The sequence below is a fragment of the Tinamus guttatus genome, unplaced genomic scaffold (genome assembly GCF_059628265.1).
Source record: "Tinamus guttatus ecotype Peru unplaced genomic scaffold, ASM5962826v1 Tinamus_guttatus_pri_ptg000211l, whole genome shotgun sequence".
Lineage (NCBI taxonomy): Eukaryota > Metazoa > Chordata > Aves > Tinamiformes > Tinamidae > Tinamus > Tinamus guttatus.
Window position 1 is genome coordinate 2,176,157 of NW_028288745.1, and position 20,774 is coordinate 2,196,930.

General features: G+C 43.7%; 1 protein-coding gene across 1 annotated transcript in view; it reads right to left on the reverse strand.

The window, feature by feature from the left end:
- The window catches only part of NR5A2 (nuclear receptor subfamily 5 group A member 2), a 71,228-nt gene extending 50,820 nt beyond the window's left edge, over positions 1–20,408 (reverse strand). Inside the window, exons 1-5 of the mRNA XM_088524373.1 lie at positions 20,164–20,408; positions 14,651–14,788; positions 13,871–13,989; positions 12,457–12,598; positions 9,101–9,747 (exon numbers count right to left, since the gene is read on the reverse strand). Of these exons, the coding sequence (XP_088380499.1) occupies positions 9,101–9,747; positions 12,457–12,598; positions 13,871–13,989; positions 14,651–14,788; positions 20,164–20,227 (1,110 nt within the window). The 5' untranslated portion in view covers positions 20,228–20,408. The remainder of the gene's footprint in view (positions 1–9,100; positions 9,748–12,456; positions 12,599–13,870; positions 13,990–14,650; positions 14,789–20,163) is intronic.
- Positions 20,409–20,774: the final 366 nt, after the last annotated feature.

The window sequence follows — 20,774 nt, forward strand, 5'->3', positions numbered from 1 at the left end:
CACAAGGACCACGGCAAGTTACTTCTGGAGAAAGGAGGGACCCTGCATCAGATGCAGCGCCAGGAGGCCCTGCCCTGGCTTGTTACTCAGGACGAGTTTTGAAACTGCAGTGGGTGTTCCCCAAGTGACAAGAAGGTAACTGCTGCAACTAACACACGGCACTGGTGCTAACACTAGAGCCGGGATATAATCCTTCGTCACATCCAGTGTCAGGATGATGTTTCCTGTATGCAGCAAACATGCCAGTAAAAGAATTTCCTTGGCATATGGACAACATGGAAATGTCCTTTTAAAAATCAGTTAATACCAGCAGAACTCATGAGCTAGCTGGAACCGTTTCCTATGCTATGGAAAGAACACTTAAATAAGGTTAACCAAGACACTTCACCCCCCCTGCCTCCCTCCTCCCCATCTATTTCTGGCTGTCTTCTTTTGTTCACCCTTGCTAATTATAGTGGCCTTGCTTAGGTGATATTTATAGCCTTAAAAGACTTGCCTGACTTTCAGAACACTTTACTCATGTATATTTCCTGTGTTTATTGTTGCCCTAACTAATTTTTTAAATTAAATTTACTCGATCTAAGATTTTATTTAGCAACAAATATCAAAGTAACTTTTCTTTCAACAAATGAGGGCTGTATTTAGATTTAAAAAATGTTTTTGTATTTCTGAAGACAGATTTTAGGTTCTTCTCATCTCCAGATGATGAGTATGTCAGACAAGCTCCAGCATTAGACAAGATGTTTCTTTTTTTCACCATAACATGCTTATTTGCTATCTTATTCCACTATTTGACTTATTTGACTAATATGACTTATTTCACATTTGTGCCATTTCTTTAGGTCTGTAATGAAGACTAAGGCCATTCTCAGACACTGTAAAATATTTTTTTTATGTAGTAGCTTGCGCTGACATTTACCTAACCATCTATAACTAACATCTGACAGGTATAGGGGTGGAAAAAAGATATTGAGGATTTCCATGCAGAATTAGAGCCTCTCTTTCCCATTGGTATCATGCCTTCCCTCTCAGTTTTCCCTAGTTGCCTCTTGAACCTTTCCTGTCTGCAAATGAAGAGCTTTTGGGGAGAAAAATCTCATGTGTGTTTTTTTAACTCAGCCTAAAGCAGCGGGATTTGGGAGTAGCAATGAGGAAAAGTGTGAGAACAATTAGCAGTTCATGCTTTAACGGAAAAATGCTGGCAGAGCAACAACTGCCAGCACAGAGGCAGTGCCTGGCCAGCAGCTTCCCTCATGGCCGCCCTGCGTCCCCTCTGTGCATGTCCCTGTGCCGCCATCCTGGCCCTGGTCAGCCATTTTGCCCTGCTGTCCCCCTCTGTGTGACCCTGTGCCGCCATCCTGGCCCTGGGTGGCCATTTCACCCTCCTGTCCCCTCTGTGTGTGGCCCTGAGGGGCCTTCTCGCCCTCCTAACCCCTCTATGTGCGCGCCTGGGAGGCCATGTTCTCTCCCTGCCATCCCCTTGGCACGTGGCATGGGCGGCCATTTTGACCTTCTGTCTTCTCCATGCAGGGCCCTGTGGCGCCCTCCCGCCTCTCTTTTGCACAGCAGAGCTAGTCCCCACACAGAGAAGGGAAATTTGCCTCAGACAGACGAACATGAGGCTTAGAAGCAGATTTTGCGGATTTGTTTCTCAGTGTTGCCCATTAATGGGCTGGCAGGCACCACTTGTCCCAACATCCTCTGCCTGGCCATTGTAAGGCTGGGGTGGAGGCCGCTTCCCACCCTGTTGTACTTCCTGGCCTTGCTGAGCAGACCTGCCACCACCAGCGGTGATTTTAGTGGCTGCCAACCCTGGACAGTTCCCTGAGGAAGTGGAGGCAGGAGCATCAATCCCAATCTGCTTCCATGGTGCCCAGGAAGAGCCATGGCCTTGGCCCTTGCGGCCTCTCCATGCGGCAATGCGAAGCACCCTGCACCTACTAGGTGAAGGTCATGCCAGGCAATAGGCAATCTTTTCCTGGCAGTAGGTTGGTACTGTTTTACATGGTCAAAAGTCTACACATTCATATGTACTGGTCAAAAGTTGGATCTGCGGAGTGACTCTGAAAAAAGTTCAGGTAAAATCTGCTTCTCAATTTTACTATCTTCTACTTAAAGATCTGTTTTATAATCCATTTTTAACATTGGATATGGAAAAGACCTAGCAAGTCCTCTACTAAATTTCCCCATCTACAGCTGGATACCGCATCCAAGCTGTTTTGAGTGATCTTACAAATTATAACATGATTTGAAAGACCTTAGTTTTAGGCTTTTATTCCGATAAGGAAGCCTGCAAGTGATTTCAGTATGACTCTGATCTCATCCTAACTATAGATATTCTTAAGGGCAATGGTTTAGCAGAGAAACATCCTTAAATTTCAACAGTGCTTGAAGGCTTATCAAGGCAGGTGTTCATTGTAGCTGGGTACCATCCCATGCAAACAGGAATATTGTACAGGTATTGTGTAGAAGCACTGGATCTCAAGGAAACGAATGCCAAAGAATGAGGAAACATGTTTTTTTCTTGCAGTAAGATTTACTGCCTGGTTGTAAGAAATGTCATAATTTGTGTGGGGAAAAATGGCACTTTTTTTTTTTTTTTTTTTTGTGTGTGTGTGGTCCAGAATCTCACTTAAAAAGTGAACTCCTTTGCAGGGGAAGAGCTTTGACTAGAATGATGGATGACTTTTGTACGTGACATCAGGAAATGATATGTCTATGATTTTACAAGAGATTATAGTTCTTTAATTTTTAATCTGTAAACCTCTCCCCTTTGTTTGGCAAAAAGATTGATTCCTCCTAACAAAAAAAAAAAAGTTAAAAATAGTGGTCTGAGTGTACCGTAGAGCTGATCATTCACCGTTGGCTAGATTCTTTTCCAATTTTGCAGCCCATGTTTGAGTTCACCTTAATATCACTTTGGACCAGTGCCAGCATGCAATGTCTAAAGAGCAGTCTTCCCCTCTGCCACTCAGCAGTGTGAGGTGCATGGGGTAGCATCACACATGTAATCCTAAAAGCGCGTTTTTTGTGTGCTTTTAATTGGATGCCTACACTTTGAAGAAAAGACTGGACTGTAAGTGTTGAGCTTCTCGTTTGCCTCCAGCTTGCTCAAATCCTGCCTAGTTCAGAAGTAACTGAACGCTGTTATCCCGTTGTGACTGCTCTTGGAAACCTGAGTGTATTTGCTATAGTGAAATGGTGACTCCAAAATCCACTCAAGGGGGAGAGCGGCCACCTTTCAAAAAAAACACACACAGGGAGCACAAGTGCTTAGTCTCGGCAGGATGCTGGGCATCAAACATTAGACAGAGAAGTGACTAAATCCAGAGTGTTGCTGAATCCCCTCTTCTGTTGTCCCCATCTGTAAACTAAAGTAACCAATTTTGAAACAAATGGATTCAGAAAAGCTTTTTTTTTTTTTTCTTTCCCTTCTCTCTTTCCTGTAGAAAAAGTGGCCCTGGACTAACACTGAACAATTTGAAAAAGTAGCAAAATGATATAGTCCCTTCCAACCACAACCGTTCTGTGATTTTGTGACATGCCCATATGCTGAAATATTGCATTTAGGCATAGGCTTGGTATGGAGGAGAGCAAGAGAAGATTGTGAAGCTAATATCTAATAAAATGTTTATGAGGTTCAGCTGGGTGGAGGGTATAACCTGAAGCTTCATTAATCACTGGTTTCTCTGCTGAGAATTCTCTTTCTGTAACAATAGTTTTAGTGGGGTTTGTGTTTGTTTGTTTTGTTTTTTACTACATCTTTCCTCACTCCCCGCTCCCCACCCCAAAAAAAACTCCTAACATATTTCCTGCTCTTTATAATCCAAGGTAATTACTGATCTTAAATAATTATTTGCTTATGTAAGATTAAAACACTTTAGTGTTTGAGAGAAGGGTGAAATTTCTTATTTTTCTCTGCAGATCAAGTATACTTAAACTAGACCAATAAACAGTAACTAAATAAACAGCAACTATACAAGACAGCATCTTAACCAGTGTGATACTAAGGACACTCTGAAACCTCAGTTTCTGATAACTTCCCTGATCGAAAGAACACTGCAAAAATTTCATTTCATCAGCTATGTTAGTTACATTTCCTATCCTGATAAATGCATGCTACAAAGTCCAAAGAACTTCAGGTTATCAAATTGCCTTTGATTACTTAAGCCTAAATAATATATCAACCTTTTGTCACCCCAAGGAAGGTTTTTAAAGATATTCTACTACTGTTTGTTTGTTTGTTTCAGAAATAGATTTTTTTCCTAATCTGTATTAATCCAGTTTAACTGGATTTTTGTACTGCAATTCTCTGTGTGCTTTTTGTTGTTCATTTCTTGATATTTAATTGTACAGAGATTGAATTTTGAAATTAATTTTCATGTATAGAGACTTATTTTACTATATATATCTTAATGCATTTTATAGGAAAAATACAGACTCCATCAGTTTAGTTGATCCTATTCTCACTAAATTTGCACTGCTTTAAGAAACAGTTTTAATTTCTCTTAATATAGCTTAATATAGTTTCCTGTATGAACTCCCTATAGTTTATAGGGAATCTGTTGTGGTGTATGGCAGAAGTTGTACAGACTCATTGCTTCTCTGAACGGCATTTTACCCCTTATGTGAGCATGGCACAATTTATACTTATCGGGAGCAGTCTATGCCAGAAATGATGCAGTCTGACAGCAATGAATGGTCCAAATCAATTTGCAAACTCGGTGCATAGTTTTAGGATGAGCTGCTTTACCGTGAGATAGGCCGCCTCTTCCTGCAATCATTCACTAAATGGGCTTGTGCTCACCTAGTACTTTGACCTATGACACCCTCGCTAAAATAGCCAAAGAAGTTAAGGTAATACTTTGTGTGACTCGTGACTCCTTTAGTGCCTTTTCTGGAACTACCATCACGCAGTTAATTTTCTGATCCTCAGCCAGGAAGGAGCAACCTCAGGGCTCTTCTCCGGTGCGGATTCTGTTGTCTCCCTGCTCCGGGCAGGGACTGCTTCCCTTTATGGGCTGAGGAATACTTAACTCTGGAAATAGCTCTTGAATATTCCCTGATGTGAGCTGATGAGGAAAGACAGGTCTGCTGGCACTGTCTGCATCTTTTCTTGGGGCCAGGAAACCTTTGGACCCTAGAAACTCTTGCAATATTTTCTTTTTAGCTTTGTACAAAGACCTTTTCACCTGACTAGGACAGCTGGCTACAAATCTAGCATCCCCAGGGCATTCCTGAGTTTTCATAGTTGAGGATAAGATGGATATAATCTTACTTTCATATTTACTGAGCTTTCAGCAACTCCAGAATAGCAAACAAAAGGCAGCTTTGCTATTACTATTATCAGGAGTCTACTAGGAGGTTATCTCTGTATTCTTATTTCACATGTATAAAGAAACATATAGAACATTTCTCAGTATGAATAAACAAGTAATATGTAATGTCAAAAGTAGAATTACTGATGTCCCTACAAAACATCCTGAATTTCAAAGGCAGATATGTATGTTTGAGATAATAGGCAGATGCTGAAATCAAGGTAACCAGACTGCAGCTGGCTGCTTAGGATCTCACTCTGACATTGTTATTCATTGTGACTATTTTGCCTCATCCATTTCCATTCATTTCTGAAATCCAGTCTAAAGGTACAAAGATCTGTTCATTAGCAAGTGTCAATATTAGCCTTAAGAAATCATATACTTTTAAATTGATATATAATTTTGGGTTATGCGAAATGTGCTGTAGTTAGTTCCACACAGTCAATGTTTTTACTTTGTATGCGCTAACATGTGTAACAGCTCCAAAAAGGTGTTGGCAATTTGGCGGAACAACAGGTGAGAAAATGGTGATAATGCATGAACAGATAAACTTCATGGATTAAAGTTTCAAAACGTGTTTGTTATCATTTGAGAACACTTAAAAAAAATGTCAACCATATTGGAAGAAAAAGAGGAAACTTTAAAAATTAATTCATGGAATTTTTTTAATAGTCTCTGATCACTAAGATAAATAAAACCTAAACCACTGATAGGACGGACAGCATTTTTTCTTCATGCCGCCCTCCTTTTCAGTCCCTCCTGAACAATTCTAGGTCCCAGATCCCTAGGTGTAGGAGACAGGAAACTGTTTTTCCTTTTATGTGAACCGAAGAGAGAAATGAAATGCGTAAGAATAGTTTTAGAAGTAATGTGTAAGAAAGATTTTGCATAAAGCGAACGGGTAAAGATTTTGCAAACATGCTGTTCAGTAACTCGCACCTAGTTGTTCAAGGAACGACCTATAATGACAGAATCCTTGTTGATTTCCTACAAACCACCTTTGTTTTCACTTTTATTGTTTTATTGCTTGTGTAAGTTGCTTTTCAAAGGTGAAATTTTAATTTTGGGGATCTTCTAAAGCACGTATCTCATCCGGAAGAGATCTCTGAATCAGTCTTTAAGCTTAGACAAGTAGGAATAAATAGGAATAGGAATAGGAAAATATCTTTGTAAACCAGTACATACTTCTCAGCTACGTATAGCTAGTACATCTGCTTTTTTTTTTTCTTACAATTGCCTCTTCCTTTATGTCTGTATTCAAAATCCCCGTCATATTCTAAGGTCCTATTTTTTCCCCACCAAAGGTTCTACACTTTGTGAAGGATTCAGAGAGCTACTTTTCCTGCCTTGACTGAGAGGAGCTGACACCACGGACTGACGAAAGATGGTTGTGCCCAGGAAAGGTATGGAAACCTCACAGCAACACAAGCTTTGGTTAATTCCGGTTCTCTCCTCTCAACTGCAAAGCAAGATTTTGTTATCAGATGCTTTAGTGCTGAGGCCTCCTTTGCTGTTGACAATGTAAGGTCTGATCTAAACAAGTTTTGAGCACCTCAGATTCTTTTGAAGAGCTTCATAATGTTGTTTAGTATGTTCCCTAAATACTAGATGTAGATAGATTTCCAAGTCTGTTGATATGGCTCATGAATGCCATGTGGTTAGTAGATCTTCTCCAACTCAAGAAAGATCCGAGTATGACAGAAGATTTAAAACTATCTTAAATATATGGTCCTAAGATTAAAATGGTACAAATATTAAGATGAAGCAGGTGCCTTTTGAAAACATATGTGGAAAAAGAGTAGTTCATAGACAAAGCCTGAGTGCCATGAATTTCCAGAATGTGAAAGTATTTCCAGAAGTCTGTATATGCAGAGAATTACATGTATACTTCCAAAGCCTGGAGATGTTGGTCAATACTTTTGAATGTTTACATCTTCTATGTCTGCACTAGTAAAAATATATCTTGAAGAATATCTGCAGGGTTGGGGTAGGAGGTGAAGACTATCACGTAAACTATCCCCAGCAGAGCATTTTGCATGCTTGCGAACTCTTTGCTAAGCCGTGTGACTCTAAAAAGTGAATATTGCTTAAATATCTTTTCATATTATCACTTTAATCACAACTGGCATTTTAAGGAAGATCATGATAACTTAAAAATTCTTATACTGAACATCTTACTCTGCAATTTGTAGTGATTTTTGACAGGACTACTTGCAGGCTAAAATACTCTGCAGTGTTTAGGTAGAAGGACCTGGTCCCTGTTTGTTAGGACATGGTTTCCTGGATTTTTTTTGTTTGTTTGAAATTTTAATCTTCAAATTATTTAAAATGAGGAGCATGGGTTACTATGAAATCATAAACAACTTATAAGGCAAACAAAGATGTGATAATCTTTTCCTCCCTTTAATGTCTTCTCTTTCCTCTCGGAGTAAACTTCCTCCTTTCTTTCTCTATATGTGGGCTGAGTTCTTAATGATTCCCACACCCGTTATAATGAAAAATCTGAGAGAAGCTGGAGTTGTATATGCAGCACAATGAATGTTACCTTGCTTTTCCTGTAATCAGGCTTTATTACACATTTCTTGGTATCATTGCGGTTATGTCAGAAATACTTTTGTGGCGGGCATCCTGGCTACAGCTCGTTAGAGGAGGTCTCTCTGCTGTGCTCTCTGTTTCCTTATATTTTCAGCGAAATCCTATGATAGGTATTCTGTTTGGGTGCTGTCTTGCTTCCTCTTAGCTAGACAGGAGTTGGCAAGAAGTTATGGGTGGTTCAGCAGAAAAAGGTTGAGGCAACATCATCTCTGGGCAGCATGGGGAGATTCAGTAACTAGCAATACAATAGGGAAATTCAGATGTGATTTGAATTCATTAGGCAGTTTTGGGGGTTTTTTTGAGGCAGAAATGTTTTTAAATCAGTCCAGAGCTAACTTCTGTATCAAGACAGTGGCTGACCACCGTAGTCTCTCTCTAATATCTAATCCTAAATTCCCATCTTAATACTTCTGTGTCAGACATGTCCACACCAGACAGTAAAATTGTCCTAAAAAACAATCTGAGAAATATCTGTGAGGGAATTTCTGGCCGCCAGTGACCTGTGCTTCTAAGTTCAGTGGGTGACCCAACTCACTAGTGCTCCAATGACGAACAGCCTAAATGGTCACTGTGACCAGCATAGATGAAGGGAATCCCTGGTGCATCAGTGATGATGAGAACAAAAGGGAGTCCCTGAGGTCTTCTCCTTGCTCCCTCCTTGCTTTCTCTTCTGCCTATACATTGCTTGGGGTTCATCATTTATGGTTAAATATATGTAAAATTAATAAATTAACACAATAATATTTGGGTGAGAATGTTAATATCACAAATATGGGATTATGTAGGAAATATACACAAACATTGGTTTCATACATGTGTTGCTTGGAATAATAGGATAAGTGTGTGACTACTGTGTAAACTGGCATGACGTGCCTGCTGAGAACTCAGAATAGCAGCCTGCCAGTGAGGAGCAAAATTCATGCTAGGCTCTGTGGAAGTTAATAACAGTTGTGATAAATAATAAAATACAAAAGAGCTGAACTGAAGCTTGAATCTCTTTGATACAGCTTATAACCACCTTAGATGGAAAACGGCTACAAGTTTCTCCTCATAATCCACCTACATCAAATCAAATAAATTAAGCATGAGATGCATAGTTGAAAAAAAATCTTTCTTGCTTAAAATACAACATTACAGCAAATGTAGTATTTTTCTTGATAGAGTGATAATGTAAGGTCGTTACCTACCTTAAGTTCTCTAAAAAAGATGCTACTCCTAGCCCACTCGACGATGGAGAAGAGCGTTTGGTCGGCCATTTTGCACATGAGCCCAAACGTGTTGAGCTTCTCGTGCTTGCCTCTGTTGGCTTGCTCTTGCTGCAGGTAGGCCATGATCTTCGCTTGGACTTGTGGCTCGTCGGGCTCGCATTTCAGGAGTTCCAATATCAGGTGCGGGATGCTGGCTGGTGAGCTCGTTTGATAACTATCCATGTAGGAGTAGCCCATTATGGACTCTGGGGAGCTAGTGTAAGGGTCGGGGTACTCGGACTTGATGGCGCGGCTTGGGAAATGGCCGTAGGTTTGGTAACCTTGCAAGCTGCCGTGGGGCGGCATGGTCATGCTGATTGGGGAGGTTACGAAGGGGCTCCTGTCATAGTCTGTGGGAGGCAAGGCAGTGTGGTTCAGAGGTAGGCCTTTGGAGGCAGAATGGATGTTCTGGATCGCCGAGGATATTGTCAGGTCGGTGGGCATCGCTTGGATCACCTGAGTCATGGCTTCCAGTTTGAGTCCGTTTGCTCGGATGAGGGCTTTCTTCTGCTGCTTCAGGGCCCTGTCTCTCTTGTACATTGGTCCAAACTTGTTTCGCCCGCCGCGCATTCGGTCAGCTCGCACAGCTGTCAGGGCAGAGGAGGGAGAACAGCGAAATCAGAATGTGAGAACTGAACATTCCTGAGCAGAACATACATTTTTGTACATTTCCATGTTTTCCTGATGTGTTTCCTTTGTTCTTTAAATTCAAAATAGCACTTTTACTCCTAGAGAAAAAGATTTGTTTTGATTTAACAAACATTAGTTTTCACTGGTATTTTTAAGTACCTCTTGCATATTACTAGTATGGAAGGACTGCTGTTTACATTGATTAGGACGCAGGAACAAACACAATGGTTGGCTACAGGAATTTCACACCTGCCACGGGATCATGTTGAGATCTCAATGTTTGGTTTTCTGTCAAGCTAATATATCATTAGAAACAAGGGCTGATGTCCAGAATTTGTCTGAGACGTATCCAGCGGGACCACACTGGCTCATTTTTATCATTCCATTACTGCCTCCCACCGCGGCAAAACATCTGAAACGTAAATTGCGAAACATTCAGTAGTCATAAAGGGGAATAAGGTTTTCTTGGCAGAAAGGAAATATTTCCTTTGAATGGTTCTGCTCAGGTTGGTGCAGGAAACTTAGGAAGTTCCTGGTTAGGTGACCAGCTACAGAAATGTTTAGCTGCAGTTGGAAGGCGCCCGGGAAAAGCTGTCAGCTTGCTGCCTTCCCACACAAGGTGGGAGTGACACAGAAACTATTGACACTGCCCTGGCTTGCAATATCCCCGGAATTAGAAATAATTAAAACAAATCCACCTCAACAGCTGTCTTGGGAGTCATACTGGTGGTCTCTGTCACAGCAGTGCCTGTCACCGTGGTGTGGAGCTAATGGACCAGTGCGTAGCTCTCACCAAGCCCACCTTGCCCAGTGGCAATTAGGTTGAAAGAGGAACTTTTGACAGCCTGGTGACATGTTGAGACTGCTGAGATTGCTGGAGGTTAAGTTCTTGAGCTTTTTATCTTAGGGATTAGTATAACATTAAAAATTTATTATGAATGCGAGGTACCTGTTATACTGTACATTATCATAAGGACTTTATCGTTTAGTGATTTTTTTTTTGGTCCATGTTAATTTATGAATTAGATTTTAAGCCTGTGTATATCACTATCAGGGAAATATACATATAAATGTCAGAAACATTTACAATTGTGAAATCTTGTGCTCCTTCAATTTGCTAGCTAGAGAAGGAAAGTTGCACGGATGTGACCTACAACAGATAACATTTTTAGAGTATCTTTAAAACTACAAATACTTTACTTACATTTGTAGTAAAAAAAATCTTGTTGCTAATATTACTGCTAATGTTTTTGAGCAAAATGCAGGGAAAAAATATCAACAAGCTGCTGAATATTGATGCTAAATGTAATTACCTTTAAAGCAACATACATACTATCTTTTCAAGTATTCTACATTTAAAAACTATAAGCCAAATTATTTCGGCAAATACTTTTTATAAACGCTGTAGAAATCAAAAGTTAACTGTGGATATCACAGAGACACAAAAATTGGTCCCCTCTCATGGCTAGTGATTGAGAGGAGTTAAAAGTAGAACACACATGTATTCTACCCATGTTCTTAATCTCAGCAATGGGAAAAGGATTCCAAATGTCTTTTGTTTGAATTTGGAAGAATATGCAGGAATTCAGGATGCTCAGAATGGTGTATCAGTGCTCGCTGGGTCTTGTGGGCCATTAGGATAGCACTGAATTCACCAGACAGTGGGAGGCTGATCTGGTTGTTTAAATTCAGATATATCAACAGATTTCCCTGCCCAACTCAAGCGAGTGGCCCTTCTCCTTCATGATTAGCTTTTGGCCCAGTCCTTCCTGGCTAAGTGAATGCCATTTCAGTCCAATTATAAGAATAAGGAATGTAGATTTCTGATCTAGTGCCCTTAGTGAAGCAATAATGCCATTTGCTGTGAAGTCTGAGTTATATCAAAGTCGGAACGCTTTATGTATAACCAGTATGGTTCTTATATTTGTCTCTTACTGACAGTTTTGCTGTCTGTTAAGGCAAAGGGAATGGTACTTTTCTTATTGCCCTTTGTATAGAAGGGAGCACAGTACTGCCAAAAATAGACTCGAAAATGCATAATTCTCTTTCAGGTCTTAAAACCCCTCAGAAAAATAAAGGTCAAAACTTTAGAGATCATTTGGTTCCTTATTCCCAAAGGCAAGTCAGTGTGAAGAAAACCTGTATTTTATCTGTTTTTGTTTATCTGTCTTCTTTGGCTTATTGTCAGAAGAACGTTAAAAAAAATCCCTTAATTAAGTAGAAATAAAATCAGACTGCATGACAAAGACCTGCATTTAATTACAGCTACTTTTTTTTTTTTCTAATTTGGACACTGCTTAGATATTTTGCATTTAATCTAAATTAAGTCTGTTATTAAAAAGCTACAAAACTAATTTCCATGCTGGCTAGATCCCTTCATGCACAGACTCTAAATTATTGAAACTATTATATTATATATACACATATGTAAAATTGGTTTGTGGTTTTGACTAGTCTTTAGTGATTTACCACTTAAGAGAATTTTTTGAAAAGCAATAATAAACATACACAAAGTCACCTTCTACTACAATATCAAAGTCAGAAATGCGTAGCAAAATTGTGTAAAATAGTATATGTCATATAATAACATACATTAACCAATTGCATTTTCAGAAATTAACTGGATATTGGATAGTTGATAATATCAGGAAGACCATGGCTCTTACCTTCTAATTTCATTCCAACACTTAGACACTTTTGAAACCGACAGTAAGGGCATCGTTTTCTCTGTGTTTTGTCAATCTGGCAATTCTGGTTTTCTATACATGTGTACCTTTTGTTGTTCTGCACTGTTCGCTTAAAGAAACCCTGTGTGGATACAAAAGTCAGCCTGGTTAACAGTGGGCTTCGACATTTTATTTCATGGAAGTCATTGTCAAATATCTTTCTGACACCACTTAAGTAATTATGAAGTTACAGAGTTTATTTTAAATTACAGTGAGCTGTACCCAGGAGAAAACTGCCAGGCTCTAGAAGTTTTCTCATTTTAACACTGTGTTTTATAGACTTATGTCCAAGCTTGGTAAAATTGGCTCAAGTCTCCCCTGTCCTTAACAGCGGTAGCAGAAATAGCAAAGCTGACCAGTTTCTCCCTTTAATAATCATAAAATGAAAATCAAAGTGTTCCTTTTAATGTAACTTTATGTGGAATAAATGGGAATGGTGCTGCGAGGAAAATGGAAATACAGAACACCTCTAGCTACTCTATGTCCCCTTGGTGCATGTTAGAAGCATAATAAGTGCTTGTTAGCCACTTCTCATTGATTATTTTTTTCATGAAAATATCATGTGCAAAGTTATTTATTTTCCATGCGCTAAATATTTTAAATCACGTTTCTCTGCTAAAGGTGTTTCCTTTACAGTGCATTGCTTAGAGCACCAAGAGATTTTTTTAATCATAAGGTATTTGGCAAACGCCATAAATTTATCTGCGTGGCACTATCGTACTTTGGCATTTAAATAGTTATGAATTTCCCTTCCAATACAATAAACAGCATTTCTGATTATTTTGGTCTCAAAATGAATGAACAATTTAAAAGGACTCATAGATAGTCACTTAATTGGTTTGTCATGCATATATGGTTTGTAGGGGGGAAAAAGTGCAAAGTCACCACGGGCGCAGAAATGTGCAGTCTGATATGGACAGAGGTAAAATCTTCTCCAGAAACCTGCAGGAGGTTTTGCAAAGCTCGTCTGTATCAGTGATAATTTTTCACTTTATGCTGCAGAAACAGAATGTATATAAACCAGCTAAGACTGATGTTTAGGATAGGTAAGAATGGAAGCTGTTCTGTAACTACAGCACTTTGCAACAGCAAAATACTTGAAAGCAATGACAAAGCTCTCATGCAAAGCAGCTTGCCTTGTTTCTTCCATCTGTACAAATAAGATTCCTCCCCAAGTGAATCCCAAATACTAAAGCTTTGCGGAGGCTAATTTTATAAGTGAACGTAACAACAAACAGATCAGAAGTAAGTTAAATTATTGCACATCTCTATTTTCTTGAGTCTCCTTTTTATTCCTTCTCTATTTGAAACTTTTCTGGCTATGCCCTGCCCGGGGAAGGAATGGGAACAGAACCTTGCAGCTCTCGCAGGTGAGGAGCCCGTAGTGGTAGCCGGACACTTTGTCGCCGCAGACGGGACACAGCTCCTCCAGGTCCTCGTCGTAGGAGTAATTCACCATTTTAAACTGAGACACTGCAAAAGGCAGAGACAGCGCGTGCGATTAGGGCTTACGTGAATAACTCAAATTTCCTGCGGCTATTCTGAGCTAGAGGGGGGAAAAAACCTTAAATATACGGCTGGAAAACGAAGAGAAAGTTTTTTGTTTTTTGGGTTTTTTTTTCAAAGGCGGCTCGCACGCGGCTCCTCTTCAGCGGCGAAGCCGCGGGACAGTTAACGAGCCGACAAACCCCAGCAGCTTTACGGCTTTATGCTCGTAATATTTATTTTTCCAGAGCGCTGTTAACCCAGCCCTTTAGTTTACGGAATCGCAAACTCAATTAATTCGTTTAGGTGCCCGGACCATGCGGGACGCGCTTTAAAAGGGCGCCAGGGAGGGCGCGTTGAGAGCAGCGCGCGCGGGGACACTTTGCTGCCCTCAAAGTTTTCCTGTCACCAGCAGCCCGCAAACAGGGACTCGGGGCCGCGTTTCCCCGCACAAACGCCGCGCTCGGCGCCGCTTCCTTCCCTTTTCCTGCCGCTCGAGCGCGGGCACCGGCGCTTCCCGAGGCGCGCGGGGAAAACGATCCGCGCCGGGACCCGGGAGCGCAGCGCGGAGTCCGGGCACGGAGCCCCGGGCCGCTCCCGCGGGAACTTTTCCGCGTGGCGGAGGGCGCCGGGCTGCCCCCGCTCCTACCTTGCATGTTTTCGGGCATCTGCCCCTGCTCCCCATTCGCCCGGGCGAGTCCCAGCGCCTCCGTCTCCACTTTGGGCAGCATGACAAGGCGGCCGCGGGCCGGGCTGGCCGCGCCGGGGCCCTCGGCGACACCAGCACCTGCACACGGCAGCACAGATTTAGCCGGGGCGAGGGGCACTCGGTCGCCTCTTCCTCCTCCTCCTCCTCCTCTGCCGCCCCTGTGCTCCAAGGCGCAGCGGGAGCGCCGGGTGGCCGCGGCTGCGGTGGCCGCGCTGCAGGCGGCTGCGAGCGGAGGAGGAGGAGGAGGAGGAAGGACCGGGAGGAAGGCGGCGGCGCGGGGCTCAGCGCGGCGGCAGCGCGGCGCCCCGCTCCATGCTCGGCAGCGCTCTGCGCCGCCGCCGCCGCTCCGCGGGCTTCCCACCGCCGGCCCCCTCCTCCCCGCGCCCTCCTACTCCTCCTCCTCCTCCCCGTCCTCCTCCTCCTCCGCCTCCCCCCGCCGCGAGTGCGGAGGCAACGAGCCGGGACCTCCAGCCCCGCGGGGAGGCGCTCGGGGGGCTCCGGCCGACGGGGGCACCGCCACCCTGGGCAGCGGGGCCGGGACGGGGGCAGCCGCCCCCGCGCACCCCCCTGCCGAGCGGCTCCCCTCGGGGGCCTGGGGACACGGGGACCTGCGCGAACGCGCTGCGGGGCCGCGCTCACACATCCCAAGCCACGGTTTGGGGCAGCGCGTATTACAAATGATACCTGCTCCCTCGTGGCTACGTTTAATTTAACATGGAGTGCCAGCTCTCCCGATCGCCTTGAGCAACCTTAATTACCCTTTCTTCTAATCTCTTCTCAATTCCTCGCTAAGTTCTCCAAACTTTTTTTATTTTTTTTTTTTTAATATGATTTCTCTCCTGAGTTTGCCTGCCTTGTTCTGACTTTGCCTGAAGGTCTTGATTGACGCGTGTAATTATAATTATAAAAGATGATGGCTCGGGGAGCCTCCAGCAGCCTTGATTAGTACAAGGAGCAAGACCTGGAATATTTTATACGTCCCAATGTAAATGTATTAACATTTACATTAAAAAACACTGTCTGTTTTTTAAAATAATCTGAAGCATCTTCCACCTCTTTGTTTCCAAGATAGAGCGCTCAGTGTGATGACATTTAAGGCAGCTCCAATTTCTTACAGCTTCAAAGAAGCCACAGAACTGGGCAGATTTCAAAGCTCTTTTCCCTAAGGAGGGACATTTCCAACTCGGAGACTCTGCTCCACGAGCACCAAACAACGTGGTCCAGCCTTTGGACACGAAAAACTTCGGGGAAACAAGTGCAAACAAGAAATACTCGAGCGCCCGATGCTTCTCTGCAGGGAAGCCTAAACTCAAAGGCAATCCAAGGGGGAATACTGGGAATATTTAGGGAGGAGGAACCCGTACCGCGTTCCCTGCTCAGCATTCCCGTTTCCAGCCAGCAGCCGGACCCTCCCGCCGTGGAGCCGGGGGTTCCGGCCGGGCGGCGGGCGAGAGCTGCCCGCGGAGCCCCGCGGCCCACGGACACGCGTGGCCCCGGGCGCGGCGCGCAGGGGAGCGCGGGCGCGCTCGGCGCCTGGGGGAGTTCGTGCCGCGCACGGCGCCACGCTGCCCTCTCTGCACCAGGAAATAAGCGCGCGATGCAGACTTTCTCCTTTTCTCTCTTCTTTTCTTTTCTTTTCTTTTCTTTTCTTTTCTTTTTTCTTTTCTTTTCTTTTCTTTTCTTTTCTTTTCTTTTCTTTTCTTTTCTTTTCTTTTCTTTTCTTTTCTTTTCTTTTCTTTTCTTTTCTTTTCTTTTCTTTTCTTTTCTTTTCTTTTCCTTTCTTTTCCTTTCTTTCTTTTCCTTTCTTTTCCTCTCCCCTCTCCTTCTTTCTCCCCCCTCATCCTTTCTTTTCTCTCCCTTTCGTGCCGGTCACAAACCCGCGCTAAGCAGAGCGCGCCTCGAAACCTCCCCAGCTCCCGGCGCTCAGGAGCGGGCTCCGCTCCTCACTTTGCCGCTTCTAATTCCTACAGACTCATCAGGTGGTGGTTGTTCATGCCTCCGACTCACGAGAAAGTAAAACTGTCCTGTCTAGGGAACCGAAAAATAAAAAAGGAAAGCAAAGCAAAGAAAACCCAACGCATGCTTTATTTTTTTTTGCTCTCCTCATGGAAAAGGCGCCGGGACCTGTTGCCGCAAACGATTCAAGGGGAAAAGAAGCCGCCGCCGCGGGGCTCTCCGAGGCGCGGGCCCTGCGCGGAGCAGCGCGGCGGCAGCCGCTGCCTTTGCCGCTTCTGCCTTTTATCCGCGTGGGAGCGGGGTGCGCAGGGAGCAGCTCCCCAGATCCGCGGGAGCGGAGCCGCCGCGGGATCGCAGCGCCGCAGACGCCGGAGCGCGGCTGCTGCCGGGGCTCGGCCGCGCACGCGATAATTGATTCCTATCCTGCACAGACAGGCTTAAAAATGAAATTTCTTTTGCTGAGGCAACTGACCTTGATCCGCTGGTGTAAAAAAGAAAAAAGAAAAAAAAGCCGTTTTCGGTCTGTGCTTCTCCTCCCCGCTGCCCCCTCCCCCCCGCTAATTGCGTTTTGAGGCTTGGAAAACTTTATTTCGAAAAGTAATTTAATAGCTGATCTTTATCATGAACAAAGCTAAGGCTCATATATACACGTATCGCGTAAGATTTCTTCACACAGAAGTATATAATCATAAAACAAACCGTGAAAAGATAAAATAGGGATAGTTTATACCGAGAAATCTTGATAAGAATTATGTACATATGCATGTCTGTTCATTGTGTAGAGGAATATATTAATATATATTAACATGCACATGTTGCATATGTTAGCTATGCCGTGTGTATAACGTACTCGGGTAATATATGAGCAAACCGTATACATTAATAATAAGGTGGCATCGGAAGTTGCAGTGATTTCCCCCCGCTGCAGCCAAGCGTGACTCTCGCTGCTGATAATTCTTCCCTCTCGCCCTGGGTAAGGATGGGTTTGAGAGCTGACCTCCAAGCTGCCCGCGCGGACAAGCGGCCGCCCGCATCTTGTCAGCATCGCGGGCTCCCCTCTGGGACACGGGCGTCAGCGCGCCCGCTCGACCCTCCTATTTTGGCATTTAAAATCAGGCTGACTGGAGAAAAAGGGGTGTCAAGGCAAGCACTGCCGCTTGGTCAGTGGATTTCCCAAAGCATCTTGAGGAGAAAATGCCATCAACAAGGCAAAAATATGCTGTTATGAGTTCCTTACTAGCCCAAACCCCAACCTAAGTGTTGATAATGAATCTCATGAATGTTTTCTAATACACCTATTTTCTACTGTGCTTAACTACTCTACAGAAACACAGATGTTTATATAACTTCCCACGATAATCTCTGCTGTCTCTGTTAGTCATATAAAACTGCATTTTATGTGCGTTCTGATAATAATAATAATGCTGAAAAATAAACCTTGCCAAACTCAAGAGCACTAATTATATTATAATACTGTAAACTGCCCGAGGGCATACATTAGAATTAAGATGGCAGTAAGTATTATACAAGCTGGAAAATTTCACAGTTAGAAACTACAAGGAGATTACTTTCCTGTTATATAACCATTTTTTTCAAGTCAATGAAACAATTATTTGTGTTAAATAATCATAGCTAATGCTTATAAAAATTACAGTGTCCCAGAGGACACCAAGACAAGAGGCTGATTAGAGGAAAAAGAAAAAACCCTAGTGAAGTAGCTTTGTATTACCCATGCAACTGATAGAAGAAAAATGCCACGGCACCTTCCTAGCCTTTTTCAGAGGAAAATTTAATGAGCTTGGTGTGGAAGACCCTGTGTAGCACCAAGACTTGGTGGGTTCCCATTGCCTGTTTGATGATTTGGCTGCAAAGTTAAACTTAGGTGTTGAACAAGGCGCCCCAGCGCCAGCTCCCCTGCGCCCGGGCACACGGGATTCCTACCGCGTGCCAGGGGCTGGGCCTGCCTTTCCCAGGGGTGCTTGCAAACATGCCCTGGTAGGTTTGCAATAGAGCGCACGTGCAAGCTCCCTTTGGATGTATGTGACATCTGTGCTCTGCTGCCTTATGTCACCTGCCAGTTTGTCTCTCGGAGCCACACAATTTAGGGAATCCAGACCTGCCACATAAAAATGGCACTGAGTTGGGTGATGTAGGGTGACAGGAGTGTCTTTTTCTCCTCTCCTTGAGTTGTATCCCTCCACCAGGAGAAACTTTATCTAAATGACCACTCTTCATATGCAGGGGGCTACTGCTTATTTTACCACCCCGTGCTGAAGGCTTCTCTAATGCCCTTATCTCCCCAGGAGCCGAGTGGAGCAGAAGGCTTTTCCATGGAGAAGAACCCACAGCCATGAGGAGACATCGGAGCTCCCGGCTCGGCTTCCCCGCAGCTTCCACCTCCCATCCCAGGTGAGCCTGACCAGCCTGGGCCAGCCCAGGGCTGCCACGTGTCTCCCCAGCCCTGTGGATGTGCTGCCAGAGGGACGAGCCTCTGAGGAGAGGCATGGGAAGCCTGTCCTTGGAGCCAGGCTGGCCCCGGGAGGGCAGGTCCTTGTGGCCGGATGATGCTGTCCCTGCCACTGCTCCTCTCCAGCCCAGCCACCCTTCCCTTCCCCAGCCAGGGATCCGGATCAGGTCTGAGCTGCATTTTGGTGCTTTCCTGCAGCCACCGCTGCCCCCTCCAACTCCGCTGCCCTCGGCAGCCTCCCGGTGAGGCCCAGGACGGGGCGAGCATGTCGCCTGCTGGGCTGTGACCCTCTCTGGGGCCAAGGGGAGGAGAGAGCCCGGTGCCCACACCCAGGTCAAAGCTCCCTCCTTTCGCTCTTGCCACCACAAAACCAGCCTGGGGGACACTAGCCCTGCCGGGCTCCCTGCCCAGGCCAGGGGCTGGCGTGTCCCTGCTGCCACATCCACCAAGGAGAGACTTCCCTCCGCATGGGATTTCCATATGCTACTGAAAGCACGCATGTTTGCTGCTGCCCTAAAGTCTTGAAGGACTTTTATTACCTAAAAAACTCACCCTGCCAAAACACACTAAGAACTAACTCTCTGCCTTTTAAGATATATAAAGGAATCCATCTGACATCTGCATTATTCGCAGAAAAATCTGAAAACATTCCTGAGATTTTCTTCAACGAGAAGAATCAGGCCAGAAGCAATTGAAATCTATTGGTAAACTTAGGCGTTTCTTGTATGTGTATACACGCACAATTTCAGTTACCAGCAAATGAAATAGATAAAAATACCATTAATTATCTGATGATATATATGATAATTGCATTATCTCTGCAGAAAAGAATTCTTCACTGATTCATCAGCTGTTTTCCTACATTTTTACCTAGCATCACAGAGTTCCTGTTTGGTTAAGTCCGCATGCAAATTCAGCAGTTCTATTGGCTTACCCCACTATAATGATTTTTTTTTTTCTTTCAGTTTGGACAGCCTCAAATCTAGTATATTTACACAGTTATCAAAGCAGTCAGAAAACTGTTACTTACCAACTGATGTAAGTCCATGTTTTATAGATTCCTGTATGTTGGCTGTGTGGGAACTAGAAGACATTATTAAGTACAAATACACAGTACCCTTGGGTGCAAGGGGTACAGCATTGAGTACAGAAGAGGTGCAGCCTGTAAACTTTTCTGGCCTTGAGAGCCAGGCTATAATAGCCTTCAGTGAAAGTCGGTGTGATGAACAACAACAACAACAAAAAATTATCCAAGAATTCAGAAAGTAACAAGCATGTCTTGCAGTGGACTCTGTACTTTTTCCAGCATTAGTGACCTGCTGTAAACCATGTATCCCATTTCATGATACTCTCTAATCAGAAGAATTGGAACTTGCGATAGGTTTGGCATCATCACGTGGTGTTGTACAGCTTGATAAGAGGACCCTGTTATAAAGTGACAGCAAAAGAGATAAGAACTCTTGGCAGATAATGGCAGAGAAATGATTAACCTGGAGTGGAGAGGTGCTATGAAGCCCAGAGAGTGGAAGGTTGTAAAGTTGTGGGGTCATAAGATCATACCGAGTGGATGAAAAGCCATACCAGTGTAAGAGTAACAACTCTAAACTCAGACTTGTGACCCGTGTTCGCGATGTCATCACC